This window comes from Callospermophilus lateralis, chromosome 6 (assembly GCF_048772815.1).
Source record: "Callospermophilus lateralis isolate mCalLat2 chromosome 6, mCalLat2.hap1, whole genome shotgun sequence".
Classification (NCBI taxonomy): domain Eukaryota; kingdom Metazoa; phylum Chordata; class Mammalia; order Rodentia; family Sciuridae; genus Callospermophilus; species Callospermophilus lateralis.
This window is the reverse complement of record NC_135310.1, coordinates 19,855,989-19,870,561: the sequence shown is the minus strand read 5'-3', so window position 1 is coordinate 19,870,561 and position 14,573 is coordinate 19,855,989. Positions and strand designations below refer to the sequence as shown.

Here is a 14,573-nt window from a genome sequence, read left to right as displayed (position 1 = left end):
AAATGATCTCATCTAATTCTTCATTTTGAAACTTAGGAGTGCGCTGTGTCCTTGGCAGTCAGCCTGCAGACAGTCACTGCCAACCTTGCCGACAAGGATGTCTCCCATTGTAGTGCTCTCCTCACAATGCGATTTTTTTCTCTCCTACCACTGAGGTGGCCCCAGGAGCCCTCTTTGTACCTGGGAAGGCTGTGACTCTGGCAGGTGTGGTACAGATGGAACTGTAGCCTCTGCCTGGATCTCTCCACGTGCTGCTTCTTGCAACTCCACTTCCTATTGCAGCCCAAGCAGCCCTCGCAGCCCTGCAAGGAGCACCATGAGTGGTCACAGCCTGTGGCCCCTGTGTAGGTCCCAGCCACCAGTCAGCATCCATCTCCAGGTGTGTGAAGGAGTGAGCTCACCGTGGTCACAGCCCACCCACCCAATCACCCCCAGCCTCTGAATGCCCTCTACTGAGACCCCCCATCTTGGAGCAGAGACAGTCTTTTCTGCTACTGTCCTTCTGAATTCTTACCCACAGGATGTGTGAGCATCAGAAAGTGCTTGTTGGTTAATCCCACTGTTGGGATGATTTGTTACCTGGCAGCAGTGACTGTAACACTGTCAGTGAGGGAGGGAAGAAGCATCTTTCCCAGTGATCGTTTCTTCCCATAATATGCTCAGATAATAGACAGGTTCTCAGGGACTGCGTTTTAATGGTACTCAAAATTTTTACTGTTGTCATCAACACATGATTTCCATCCTAGGAATTGAACCATGGATCATCGATTTTCTTCTGAATAGAGTAGCTGTGTCAGGGTATTATTGAGGTGTATATCTTTAATTCTTGTTTCTCCCTCTTCCCCCTCCATCTGGCTTTCTAGAACTTTATCTTTCTACTCCTTCCTCCTATTATGCTGGTTGGAATGGGGACAGAGAAGGAGCCAGCGTGCTTTGGAACCTGGATAAGGAAGAGGGATGCTTGGAAGCCTTTGGAGCCTGATCCCTTAGAGCCGAATGCCCACTTCTCTTCTGAGAACTACACCCTTGGTTGCTGTGCACCTTGCCTCAGCTCCTCACTCAGTTGCCTCTGCTCCTCCTGCTGCCTTTCAAAAACAATTCCTACGTGTTTTTCAGTGTGAACAGAATAAAGAGTTGTCCAGAACTTCTTCCTTGTGCATACAACATACTGAAGACTTCTTCATATTCTGCACATAAGATGTTTTATTCAAGTACATGTCAGGGTATCTGCTGTCATTAACTCTGCTCCTATATCCCATTTCTCAGACACTAGGATGGGTCCACAAATATTTGCTGTATTTTTATCATTTCTTTTATATATCATATATTTCATAATATACAAAGGCACATGCACCATTGTCTTTGATACCACATGACCCCTTCAGATTCTTAAATAAGGGCATTTTCCCAATAGTCCATTTTGTTTTCCTCAAAGCATCTCTTAAGTCCTTAACTAAGTGAATAATTTTATAAGCCTCTCCTCAGTTTTGTAATGTGTTTATTTTAGAATAGATTTTCTCTAAGAAATGCCTCTAAACAATGTTGACATTCTCTTTCCTTGAGTGATAAAATTAATAGAATGTGCCCTCAAATAAAGAATTTTGTTACATGTTCTGGGAAAAAAATAAACAACACTAGAGAGATCCCTGAACAAGATCTCCAATTGGTATATTAGTAAACTCTCTCTGATGAAACACATATTCTGCATGAAAGCATTACCTGGCTCCATTATTTTAACACAACGAATTTTAAGTATACCCTCCAGCAGTTTTCTAAAAAGTAGCTAAAACACAATCAGATGCCTATTGCAAGTAACAAAGTAACATGTGAAAGGGAAGCCTTTAAATGTTACTTCCTGATCATCATTTTAGGAGGTTGTTAACCACTGTTCTGTGTGCCTGAACAGGTATGTTTTGCATAGTACACTGTGAGTGTTACATCTTTGGCATGACAAGTGATATATTTAACCAAATCCACTGGGAAGATGCTGGTAGATGTATACAATGACAGATGATAATTTCCTACCAGGGACTATTACTATTGAGGTAGAAAGTTAGAGCTTAAAGAAAAGGTAAGAATGGGGTGGGGAGGGTGAGTTGAATTAGTCACTCTTGATGATGATTCTGGAAGGAGATGGGCTGGAGCTGGTTGTTAAATGGGCAATTGAAGAGAAAATTTGAGAGGAACTGGAAAGAGTTCATCACCATTCTGGTGTTTCTGTACCAGTTCTGGAACAGAAAGACTTGGGATAAAAACATTGCAAACTGTACTTTTACTTACCCCTGCTGTTGAGGTTCATAACTTTCAATGTGATGCTAAAAGGCTAGGTATGGGCAACTGGGTTGGTCTCTAAGCATTAAGAGTGTCCAAAGTATGTATCTACCTCTTTATCAGTGTGCCTGTGTCTGATGGAATGCCAGCTGGATTTGGAATGTAATTCCAACATTTTCCATATACTGTTTTAGTGTTTATCAAGTTTGGTACAGAAATATAAACAGTATGAACAATAGCAGCAAATGAAATGAAGTTAGTGAGAGAGTTCTCTGAGGCCTCATGCCACTCCGATCTCTGTCTGTCTGTCTGTCTGTCTGTCTATCTATCTATCTATCTATCTATTGGTACTGGGGATTGAACCTAGGGGCACTTAACCACCAAGTCACATCCCAGCCTTTTTTTTTTTTTTTTTTTTTTTTTTTTTGATTCCAAGGTCTTGCTAAGTTGCTGAGGCTAGCTTTGAACTTGTGATCCTTCTGCCTCAGCCTCCTGAGTCACTGGGATTACAGGCATGTGCCACTGTGCCTGGACACCCTGATTTCTTTTATAGCAAACAAGGACCTGGGACTAGGGTGTGAGTGAGATGAAAGTCCATTAAGATGTGTCACTTCGATAATTTTTAAAAATCAGATGCAGCTTTAATAAAGTAGATGCACAGGAGAAGGCATCACTGCCGATGACCTGCCCACTTCCTGAATGTTAGCTGAGACTAATGAGGTTCCTAAGGTGCATGTGGCAAGCCTGAGGAATATGACAGTTGTTGAGATCTCTTAATAGGACCATTGGAGAAAAACTCATCATTGTGTAATGTTAGTGGTAATTATGGCTTCCTTCAAAACTGCCCGTAGTCCTGCTTCCTATTTGACAGTCAGGGGGACCTTTTCTTGTCTGTGGACCTCTCATCCATGAGGACCTTTATTTATATCTATGTCCATTTAGAATTATTCTGTACTTAGGACAGATAGCAGTGTGGTGCTCTGAGCTCTGAGCACTAGGACAGCTCTTCTTTTCCCATAATTTTATCTGAAACTCTCTGTGGTACAATTTTCATATTTTACTGACAGAGGTCATTTCAACCCTTATTTTCATCACAGGCAACTCATTTATCTCTCCCCTTTTGTTTTACTTTCAAAGGGAATATGATGTCCTTTACTGTAAATGAGGGTGTCACACTACATGGTTTTTATCTCTAAAATTATTTTTTCTTCACCTCTCCTTTATGATTTAATGATTTTTCAATGCACTCATTATATCATGTGTATATGTTTCATTTATCACCTCCATGCTGAGGGGTTTTATTTGTGTATTTTCAGATAGGCCAGTTCATTTGTATTAGGATTATACTGTTTTTTTAGGGTTGAGAGAGAATATCCAATAGGCTGTTTCCTCAAGACCCTTGGAACAAGTCCTACATTACTGAATACTTTGAATATGCTTAGAACTTTAAAATCAGGTTGGAATGCCATTGTCATTGAAAAACAAGCTGAACTTGAGCTGGCTGCAGTCAATTCAGCATCCTCCTGGTCTAAGTATATCCAGAGAATGATTTCACCACTGTCAGAACCCTTCTGTTAAATTGTGTTTTTCTGCAATAAAATTGTCTGCAATGTCCAGCAGCGAAGTTTGGTAAACAGTTCAATTTTAAGAGACCAGAGCTCTCATTTAAAAAGTACTTGAGTTTTTCCAGAAAATCCATTTATCTCGGCCATCTCCTCCCACTGTATAGCCTGCGTTCCCCAAATCCTCCCGTCTCTTCTTACACGTCTATTTGTCTCTCTGGTGTGTGCCACGTTGGGGAGTCTTGTTAAACCGGCATCTGTTCTGTTTTAGGAGAAACCCGACGCCAGCCCCACATCACTTCAGCTGCGGTCCCAGATCGAAGTAAGCACAGTGACTTTAGTCGTCTATTTCTGCTTCTGCCTTTTCTTCTTGAGTGATATTCTGTGCTAATCAGATGAAGCCGGCTACTCCGCCTGCACTGACGCTGCGAATCTTTTCTCTCTCCTTAGGAGTCGCTTGGTTTCTGTAGCGCCGTGTCAACACCAGAAGTGGAGAGAAAGTAAGTGTCCCCTTCTCTGCCTACCATCGGGGTTTCCAGGAAGGTGTCTTTTGGGTCTACACAGATGGAAATCGAGTGGGCAGTGGAGTGTGTGTGGCGTGGTGTTGGACATTATTTTCCCCTTGAGGGTCCTGTGCATGTGCATGTATCGAGGTGGCTCAGAAAGGATCTGCCATCCAGTTGGTGACACCTGAGGCTTTGGGGAAGAATTACTGATTTCAAATGGTTTCTTGTGAGGGAATCTCAAATTAATACTTGGAAATAAGGGAGAGGACAGGTAAGTCAACTGAGATGGGTTGTCGTGTTTTGTGATTATTTTAATATGGGACGGAAATCATAAAGAAACCAAATTCAGGAATACCTTCCCAAGTAAAAAAAAAAAAAAAAAAAAATTAAAAACCCCTCCCCATACCTCATTTTCCCAGATGACCTTAAAATAAGAATGAATGTGTGTGTGTGTGTGTGTGTGTGTGTGTGTGTGTGTGTGTCAGAAACTGGCAAATGCTCTCCAACCTTTAAAGGAAATACTTTTGTTTCCTTGTCCCAATTTGGACCCTATAATTTCTATTCTCATAGAAGATAATGCTATGCTTTTTCCTATATTTCAGTATTTCTTTTAGGCATCTTAAAAACCACAAAAACAAATGTGTTTTCCCTGCCGGTAACCCTTCCCTTTTCTACTTTTGTTATAATTATTCTAGAATGTTCTATTTATGATCTTCTGAGGTAAAGAAATTTAAAGAAAGTTCAGACCTCTAAACAGACACTTCCTCTGGCACCGAGCCACTTGCACTGTTTCGTGCCAAGAGAGGCACAGAAGTGGTTTAGGAATGAAGTATTTCTGGAATGAGAAGCACACGTTAGGAGAGCGTGTGTGTGCTTTACAGCCCGGCTCTGCCTAATCCATCCACGTGTGTGTGCTGTTGGCACAGAGGCAGCTTCTGGGAGGGAAGACGGCTTGGCCAGAAAGCTCCAGTTCTGAACGCAAGGGGCAACGTAGGTTTGGTTTCAGGACCAAGAACCACGGGGTTGATGTGCCAAAGAAAACCAAGGCCCTTGGCCAGTCAAGGGAGAGGATAAATGTGTTCGCAGCATGACTTTCTCTTGTTTTGGTTTCGTTGTGTCCTCTCAGGAACCCAGTGACGTGGAAGCTGAAGTAGATAGGGGATTCGAGTAGACATTGACTTTGAACACACAGGTCCTGTGGTGGTATTAAAGCACTTGAGTGAATGACTGTGGCCCCCGCAACCTGGTTGACCGCTTACGTAGCAAGAGTCAGGCAGAGAGGTCAGGTGTTCTCGGCATCTCTGAGTCCTTCAGGAAGCAAGAAATGCTTGTTCTTCCTCCTAGGAGGAAGTGACTCACTAAGTTTGTACTAACCTTAGTTAGGCCGGGTACTTCTCCTTCCCCTCAGTTGTGGGGAGTCATTCTTTCCGTGTTTATATCCTTTCCTTAGCAAAATATGGCATGACTCCTGTGGCCAAGAGAGAGACTGACGGCCTCCTGAGGTTAACAAAAAATTTTCAACATACATAGTCATGTGCACATACACTCCCGAGTCTGTCTGTCTCTGTCGACAGCCCCCGGCTCTTCATTTGTAATATTGCCAATTTGCCTCTGTATTTTCAAATGGTTCAGACTTAGGTCTTCCTAAACATTTAAAAAAATTTGAAACAGTTCATCCTTCTTTTCTCTATTCATGGTGTTTGACAGCTATGACACTCTTTTTTTTTTTTTTTTTTAACTTTGAAAAACTTTTAACTTCCAGAAAAATTGTAAGAACTGTGTGGTGACTTCCATGTCAATTACACTTGGACTCACAGTTGTTGACGTTGGCATACTCTTGTCTGCCTGCCCCATACACAGTACCACTAATTATTATTATTGCTGAACCAGTTGAGAGTAAGTTGCACATGCCATGACCTTCAGCCCTAAATACTTCAGCATCTATTTTCCAAGGACAAGGACATGCTTTGATAGAACCACAATCTAACTATCAAATATAGGAGATTTTATGGCTTTTCCTAATACACATTTCATAATCAGGTTTGTCCAACTGTCCTAATAATGTGTCTTGTGGCACTCACTTTCCAGTCCAGTACTTTAGAAAAAAAAATTACTCCTGTCATGTCTTTTTGTCCACATTTAATCTGAGAGCATTTCTTTGTCTTTTACGGTCCTGACATTTCTAGAGACTGTGAGCCAGTTGCTTTGTAAAGTATTCCTTGAGTGAGGTTCCTTTGTTCCTTTTTTCTCCCCACATCAGGAATCACATGATGTTTGTTTGTCCCCTAATCGGTGATATGAATTTTCATCATTGATGAATGTGGTATCTGCCAGGTTTCCCCTGAGAAGTTACGATTTTTCCTTCTTAATGAATACATATTCTGTGGGGAGGTTATCTGAGTCTGTAAATATCCTGTTCCTCATCAAACTTTTACCTAATGGTTTTAGATTCTTTTGGTGATTCTTGCCTGAATCAATATTTAATGTAATGGTTGCAAACTGGTGATAATTATTCTTAAATTGAAGATTATTTTAGATGAAATCTTCTAAGCGGTTTTGTTTTTATTTTTGTATTCATTTCTAAGGATAAAGTATCACTGTGAAAGCCTAGGTCAGGTTATAATTTGAGTAGAATTGGAACACCGTTTATGTTAAGAATTTATTCATTGGACTTGAAAATTTAAATATGTTCACATGGAAAATTCCACTGTTCCTCCCATCACAATGCTTGCTGGGAACTTTGCAGTTGAATATTCAAGCTATGGAGGATGACCTGGCAAACCAGTTGGTTGTGTCTGGTTAGTGTCCGCAAAGTGTCTGCCAACCAAAATACCATGCTGACTCATACTGTTGTTGTATGGGCAGAAATTTTCTTCTACTTTTTATCCAAAAGGCAAGAGATACCAGTAAACAAAAGCAGGCAAGTCCTACAGCAGCCCACCCTTAGAGACAGAGATAGTGAGGGGGGACCCAGGGACTGGAGCAACTGGCCCCGTGGCTCCTGCGTCCCAGATCCAGTCTCCCCAGTTGTCTCTGGGACCTCAGCATATGCTCTTTCCTCCCCTTTCCCCAGCTAAACCTCTTCTGGGGGGAGGGATGCATTATGGATTATGGCATGAATTTTGATGTGAATGTCTGTTTCTAAAAAACACATCACTTCTCCCAGTGGTATTTGGCATTAAACAGAGCTGAAGTTTGAAGTTACAGGAAGATAGCTCTGACCAGCAGAGGTGGAGGCATTGGGTCTTCTGTGGGGGAGACAAGAAGTGAGAATTCTAGTACAACTGAGCCATCACAGCATTGGACCTCCTAGCCAAGTGGGCTAGCAGCTAGGTGTGGTTGGCCTGCACAAACAGAGGTACAGAGATAGAGGCAGGTAGGCAGATCAGTAGGTAGGTAGGTAGACAACGAGAAAGAGTAGACCCTCCCCACCCCCATCACTAATTTAACAAAGGCCCCATTTGTTCTTAATGTCTTACTGTCTCTCTGTTGGGCCACATTCTGTTATGAGAATATAATCCAGGGAGCTTTCATTAGAGCTTCTTCTGTTACAGCATCTATTGATGAGACTACTTTATTACACCAAACTTGGATCTGTGTCAACTAGCCCAAAAGGTCAACATTAGCTCAGTTTCTTGTTACTCCACAGCTACTCTCAAGAATACCTGGAAAGCAAGGTTTTGGGGTTGGGAGGCATTGGAGGTAGCTGGGAAATGTCAACATAATGATCTCTGAGGAATGAGACTGGCCATGAACAACAGAAAAACGGACACATAGTGGTATAAATAAACATAGGGCCCACTAGACATCTTTGCTCCGTGGGTAGGTCCAGGGCTGGGCCCATGGCTCAGCAGGCCTTTAGGAACTCAGACTGTGCCCCTGTCCATTTTTTCCTCATGGCTTCAAAGTGCCTGCTGCATTTTCTAGGTGAGAAGAAACAGCAAAGTGTAGGGAAGATGGTAATTTGAAGAAGGCCAGAGGCACATTTCCCTGTTCTTTTTCCCCCACTAGTACTGGGGATTGAACCCAGGAGCTCACGCATGCTAGGCGAACACTCTACCACTGAGCTACCCACCTCCAGCCTGTGTATTTTATTTTGAGACAGAGGCTAAGTTGCCGAGGCTGGCCTCAAACTTGCAATCTCCCTGCCTTGGCCCCCTAAGTTTCTAGGATTCCAGGCATGTGCCACCATATCTGGTCCAAAGGCACAGGCCTTTTAAAAGCTTTCCTAGAAATTCTGCCCTGCTCATTCAGTTGTAATTCTCATTTCATAATTATTTATGTGCTATATAAAAACTATCTAATTTATAATATAAAACATTTATATACATGATGTATAATTTATTGAGTGTTTAGTATGTACCAAGAACTGATCTAATTACTTAACATTGACTATTTATTATATAGAACAACACTGTGAATTCCATATGACATTATTCCTGTTTACAAATACAGAAATGGAAACACAGAGAGGTTACTAAGTTGGCTGTGTAGCCACTAATAGCTGATCCTGAATTTTGTTTCATTAAGTACCCTTGCTCCTGACCACTCTAATTCTCAAGTATTTATAATTGTGTTGCTTCTGCAAATTGAGAGGTTAAGGGTTAGCCAGGTTCGTCAGCAATAAATAAATAGCTGCAATTAAATAACTACAATCTGTGGTTCTTTTGGAAACAGGAGTAAGTTCTACTCTCATACAGTTATTTATCTATAGATGCAGGAGAGTCCAAAAGAGATCTCAAAACTTCACCTTAGCCAATATTTATAACTTGTTTTCTACTGGGCCTTTCACCAAAGTTGAAAATTCACTGATTTAGTTTCACTCTTTCATTACCTGTGACTTCAGCTGAACTACTTTACAGTGAAAAAGTCTAAATACATACAGCAGGAGTCACCAGGCAGATAAATACAAGGAGAGGGAGCTGGCAGATTAGGGGCCGTGGTTTGTGGATGTTCTGTGTGAGCATTCGCAGCACCTGGGCATCACTTTGCTCTCGGGTTTGTTTCATCCAGGGACTGAAGACTTTGGACTATGTTAGCTTCCTTTTCTCCCCCTCGAGCCTCCATCTTCTCCCCATTTCCTCTTGGACGTAAGGGGAGAAGGCTCTGCATGTGTTCTGTTCAGTTCCTGTGGCCCTCTGCCTTGCTCTGTGCATCACTGCTTCTTGACTGGCTACACCCCCATCTTGGCTTCCTCTTTCTCCCCTCCCTTCCTGTTCTGTCTTCCACCTACCCAGCTGGCTCTCATCCCTTGCTGCTTATTCCCCAGACAGGCTGCAGCTCCTGTTCTCCGTGAGGTGTTGAGGCTCCTAGGAGCTCTTTGCCCCACCCACCATCCTCCACGGTCACCCCCATCATTTGGGCACGTTCCATCCAAACCGCAGCATCTCAGCCCTGGTCCGGGCAACTGAGGTGAACTGTTTATTTCTCTGCACTGATCACTTCCATTATATTTTTTCATTTGATTTTTACATAAACTCACTGAAGTATATACTATTTGAGGGAATTAACCAGCCTAAGGTTCCAGAGCTGGAGGCAAACATCTCAATCCAGCCCAAGTGTCTTTATGACCTCGGAGTGAAGCTGCCCTACCTGATACCTCACTCTTTGGACTCAAACTCAGGCTCTTCCATATCAGTTTTATCACACTGAGGAGAGTTACCTGGCCTTTCTGCCTACAGGTTCTACAACCACAAAGTATGGGTAATACTTGTAATACTTACCTCACTTAGTAGGCTATCTGGCATGTAGTAAGTGCTCGGTAATCTTATCAATCTAGTCTGGCCCCAGTTCATGCCCTTGATGATGACTCTGGTCACTTGTGTTCTCCTGTAACCCCACATGAATCAACATGGCCTGAGCTCTGAGCCCAAGAGCTTGCTGTCCTCTTCTCAGGACTTTCTACAGGTCTCAGTAGTACCAAGAGCTCTCCTGGTACCTGGCTTCAAGTTCAGTGAGTACCCCCTGGCTCTTTGAGATAGAGTTAGAAATGGATTGTCCCAGGCCTGGAATTGCTGTGCAGAAGGGCTGCCCTGGTCTTTACCCATTACCCAGCATGTGTTTTGTCTCCCCTAACTGATGACAGTGTGATAAGAAATAGTTTCTGCCTGTCAATATTAACCTTCAAAAGCCACCTGGAAAAATCATTGAGGAAGCAGATACTTCTCCAAATACCTTAATCTGTTTCTGAGGTTGTCTCTCTCTCCCAACCTGATCCTATTCTTCAGTCTTGTTCAAGACTCCTCACTTTTTCTTCCTCTTTAAATAGGCATGGAAGACCACAAACCATCTCCAGATAAAGGTGCAATATCAAGAATCATATACAAAATACTCCAGCTATTTTTAAAATTTTTAAAACCTGCAATTTTAGTGGGAAAGTGCTTTATAAAAATATTTTTATTAGTTGTTCATGGGCCTTTGTTTTATTTACTTATTTATATGTGGTTCTGAGAATTGAACCCAGAGCCTCACACATGCTAGACAAGTGCTCTACTGCTGAGCCACAACCCCAGCTCTGGGAAAGTGCTTTTATTTTCGATGATAGCTTTATTAAGGTAGAATTCGTTCAACATACAGAACAAGGGTTTATTTTTGAATTTACAGAATTACCCTCAAATTGGTCGTGATGATGACTACAAAAGTCTGAAAAGTGACCTTTAGCTATGACACTCTCTATTGCTTGTAAAACCTTAAGCAATCATCATTCTATTATAATTAATCTTGCCTATTCCAGGCATTTCATACAGAGGGAAAGTACATTTTTGAAAGGAAATTTGTTGTGGCTTTCTGCATTTTAAGCATAGAATCTGGAATCTAATTTCTGGCAACCTGGTTTCTAGTCCTTTTGAAATGTGTAAGAAATTATTATCCTTTTAGTAACTTGTTTCTTAACAAGCTTATTGCTGGAACTGGTGTCAGGGAGAAGGGCTCAGCCTTCATCCCTTAGTGGAAACCCCCCAAGGACAGGGACTGCTGTTAGCTGTCACATTGATTTTCCTCCTGTGTGACCCAGGTCCAACTCTGTGGCTCATTCATGGAAGTGGATGATAGATGTCCACAGGCCGTGGGATTATCACACCTTGGAATTAGACCAGATTCAGTGAGGAGAGCTGATGAGGTCGTGAGATTGCTAGGAAATCCAGGTCAAGCCATGTCCCCTCTAGCTGAGCCTAACACATCCTGTCTCTACATCCTGTTTATGACAGGGCTGTGGGGTAGGGAGGGGATGCCAGTGTTTCCCATGGGGGAAATGAACATGTGTGGCCCAGGCCTTGGTCCTGCATCTGTGTGGGGGTCAAGGAAGTCATGGGAAGTGTGCCTTCAGAGAAGTCAGCAAGTTCCTTCTGCCCAGTCAAGGTGGGCATGACCTCAGTGTGTGCTCACAGTATTGCTCCCAGGAAAGGGAGGTGAACTTTTATAGCCTGTTAAAAGAGAGAACCAGGGTCAGCCTAGGTCGCCATTTTTTGGTTCTTTGCACTCACCAGAATAACTATAGACACAGCAATGTTAGGTCTTAGAAAACAAGCAGGTAGACCAAAAGCCAGGCATTATTACTGTATATATTATGTATTCTTTTGCTTTAGTCAATTTTCTGATAGCCATGTGTAGAGGTCAAGGACACAAGGGAAAAATCACTGGCTGAGAGCCCTAAGCTTTCAGCACACTTTCTGTCCTTGGCTGTTCAGCTATGTTGTGTCACCCTTCTGGGTTCAAGTGCCCTCATATCCACAGTGATGGTCTGAGTTGGGGTCTCCAGAAGTCTCTCTAGCTCGGGGGTCTTCCATTTTTTCTGACCCGCCCAAGCATGCCCTTAAACCCACCAACTTTGCTTGGGCTCCAAATGTACTACAGGTATAGGCCCTGGAGCTAGACAGACCTGAGCCTCAATTTGAACTCTGCTAATTGAGTGATTAGGAACAATGTAAATGAGTTCTCTATGCCTTAGGTTCCTAATCCATCAAGCCCAGTGACAGCTCTTTCCGAGGGTTGTGAAACACAACACAGTGCCTGGCTCACATCCCACCTGTCCTCTGCCCACCCCTCTGTAAGATCCCAAGCTACCCTGGCAGAGGCAGTGTGTCTTAGGGTCTGTCCTCAGTCTTACAGATGGTACAGTACACAGAGCTTGTCACTGAAAATGTGCTCTTCCCACAGGACCTTAGTTTCCATGTCATCAAGTGTTGGGGGGCATTGTAAACAACGTAGATTTTCACAAGACTTATGTAGTCATAGTGCACTGAAGTATTTGTACACAAATATCTGTGTGCACACGTGTGTGCTCTATCACATGGCATATTTGAGGGGCTCAACATTCCAAAATGCAGGGCTGTGGGTGAGAGCAGCTGTGGCAGTGTCTGCCGCCTCAGCTGTTCCCAACAGCAAACCCTGCTGCCCTTCACTCTGTCTGGCGAGCGAGCCTCCAGCTGGCCCAGCCTCAGCTGGAGGCCACGTGCTGGGCTGCACCCTGCACTGGGAGTAGGCTGTGCATGCTCTCACTGCCATTGCTGGGGACAGGCACTGCCACCAGGAAAGTTTAATACACAGAAATGACTGCTGTGAATTCTCTCTTCTGCATTAAAAGTGAACAGATATTAGGCCAGAGATGTGGGATGGGAAGGTAAATAAATAACATTCCAACAGAAGCAGCAATAAGACTTGCCTAGAATGTTCTAAGTGCTCCCTGCCTATCTTTTTAATCCTTCTGACAAATCTATAATGTGGATGATATTTCACAGTTAAGAAAAACAAGGTTCAGGAAGGTTAAATGACTTACCAAGATCACAAAGTTTGGGGGAGGCAGAGCTGGATTTCATATCCTGGTCTGTTTATCTGCAGGGGCCAGGCCTCGTATCAGACAGCCCATCACAACTACAGTAAGAGTGAAGCCCTGCGGAGAGATTAGGCTTAATTTAATAAGTGTTTATCAAGTTTCAGCTGTGAGGACAAATATGCTCGGCCCTGGCAAGATGAGGGCAGGAAGGATAGCTGTCCCCTTACAATCCGCAGAGACATGAAAAGTGGTTACAATGCAGTGTGAAAACCATTAGGACAGGGAACTGCAGAAAGAGGGCCGGGGAACTCTGGGGAAGAGGCATGGGGTTGATGACCATGTGGCTGCAGCATCAGTCAGGGTTTTATTAGAGATGCAGAACTTTAATAAGGACAGAGTAAGGATTTTATTAGAGGGTTGACCCCGTGCCTTTGTCGGGGTTAGTTGCAGTCCAGGTGAGCTGTTCCTGCTGTGTCTGATGATGCAGCCTGTGTCAGCAAGGGCATCCGTCAGGAAGAAAACCCTGCAGGTGACCTGGGGGGAGCCAGGCCACACTGCTCAGAGCCCATGTCCTCTCTCAGCACCCCAAACTTCTCAAAGCCCATGTCCTCTCTCAGCACCCCAAAATGCTCAAAGCCCATGTCCTCTCTTAGCACCCCCAAATAAGCCTACAACTTCATGGTTGCTGGTAACCTGTGGGAGTTGCTGGTACCCCTCCTCAGTAGCCCAACAGGCATAGGTCCAGGACTCAGAGAACCTGAGGAGGACACCCAGCAGGAATGTGAGCGCTGCAGATCTTGTGCCCGCACAGGCCTTGAAGTCTTGAGAGAAATGGCTGCTTCTCTTTATGGCTGCTTGTGTTTTCCACATCTAATAGAAAATATCTCCTGTGGCCCACGCCAACCTGGAGCCACTCAGGGAAGAGAATTCTGGGAAGCCTAATCCAGCTGAGCTACATTGTCAGACTCCACACCCACCACAGGTTCCCAAGGAGTGAGCACCTGGGATGACTCGGGGGTTTGCCTAGCAGAGCAGAGCAGGGGTGACTTCCAGGCAGAAGACAGGGTGCACACAGCTGCTTGGGGGAAGGGTGTGGGGTCTAAGCCTGGCTCACAGGAGGCTGCAGACCAGCCCAGGTGTTGCCCACTGAGGCTCCTTCTGTACCTTACAAGGACATGTCAATGTGAGGAGGTGGCTGACAGCCTCCAGGAGGCAGGAATCCTCTGATGGAAAAGATACTGGAGGTCTGAAACTTGTCGGGCCTGTCTTCATTCCTCCACTCTCCAAATTCCTGCATCCACTGGCTATATTCCATCCTCAGGTTCGTAATGAGTGTCAGCTGCATGGCAGGAATAGTGGGGGTAAAAGTCAACCTGGCCCCCAGGCTCTTGTCTGAACGACCTTACAGTCAGGATAATGCTTGAAGGGGCGTGGCTTCTTGTCCTTTTGGGTCCCTGTGTTCTT

At 43.9% G+C, this 14,573-nt stretch overlaps 1 protein-coding gene across 3 annotated transcripts in view; it reads left to right on the top strand.

Annotated features, from left to right (window-relative positions):
• Sash1 (SAM and SH3 domain containing 1) overlaps positions 1–14,573 on the top strand; it is a 223,669-nt gene that overhangs the window by 128,265 nt on the left and 80,831 nt on the right. For 2 of the 3 annotated variants that reach the window (XM_076858159.2, XM_076858157.2), the window contains exons 3-4: positions 4,105–4,155; positions 4,284–4,333. In XM_076858159.2, coding sequence (XP_076714274.1) covers positions 4,105–4,155; positions 4,284–4,333 — 101 coding nt within the window. The remainder of the gene's footprint in view (positions 1–4,104; positions 4,156–4,283; positions 4,334–14,573) is intronic. The other variant, XM_076858158.2, reaches the window with a different exon arrangement.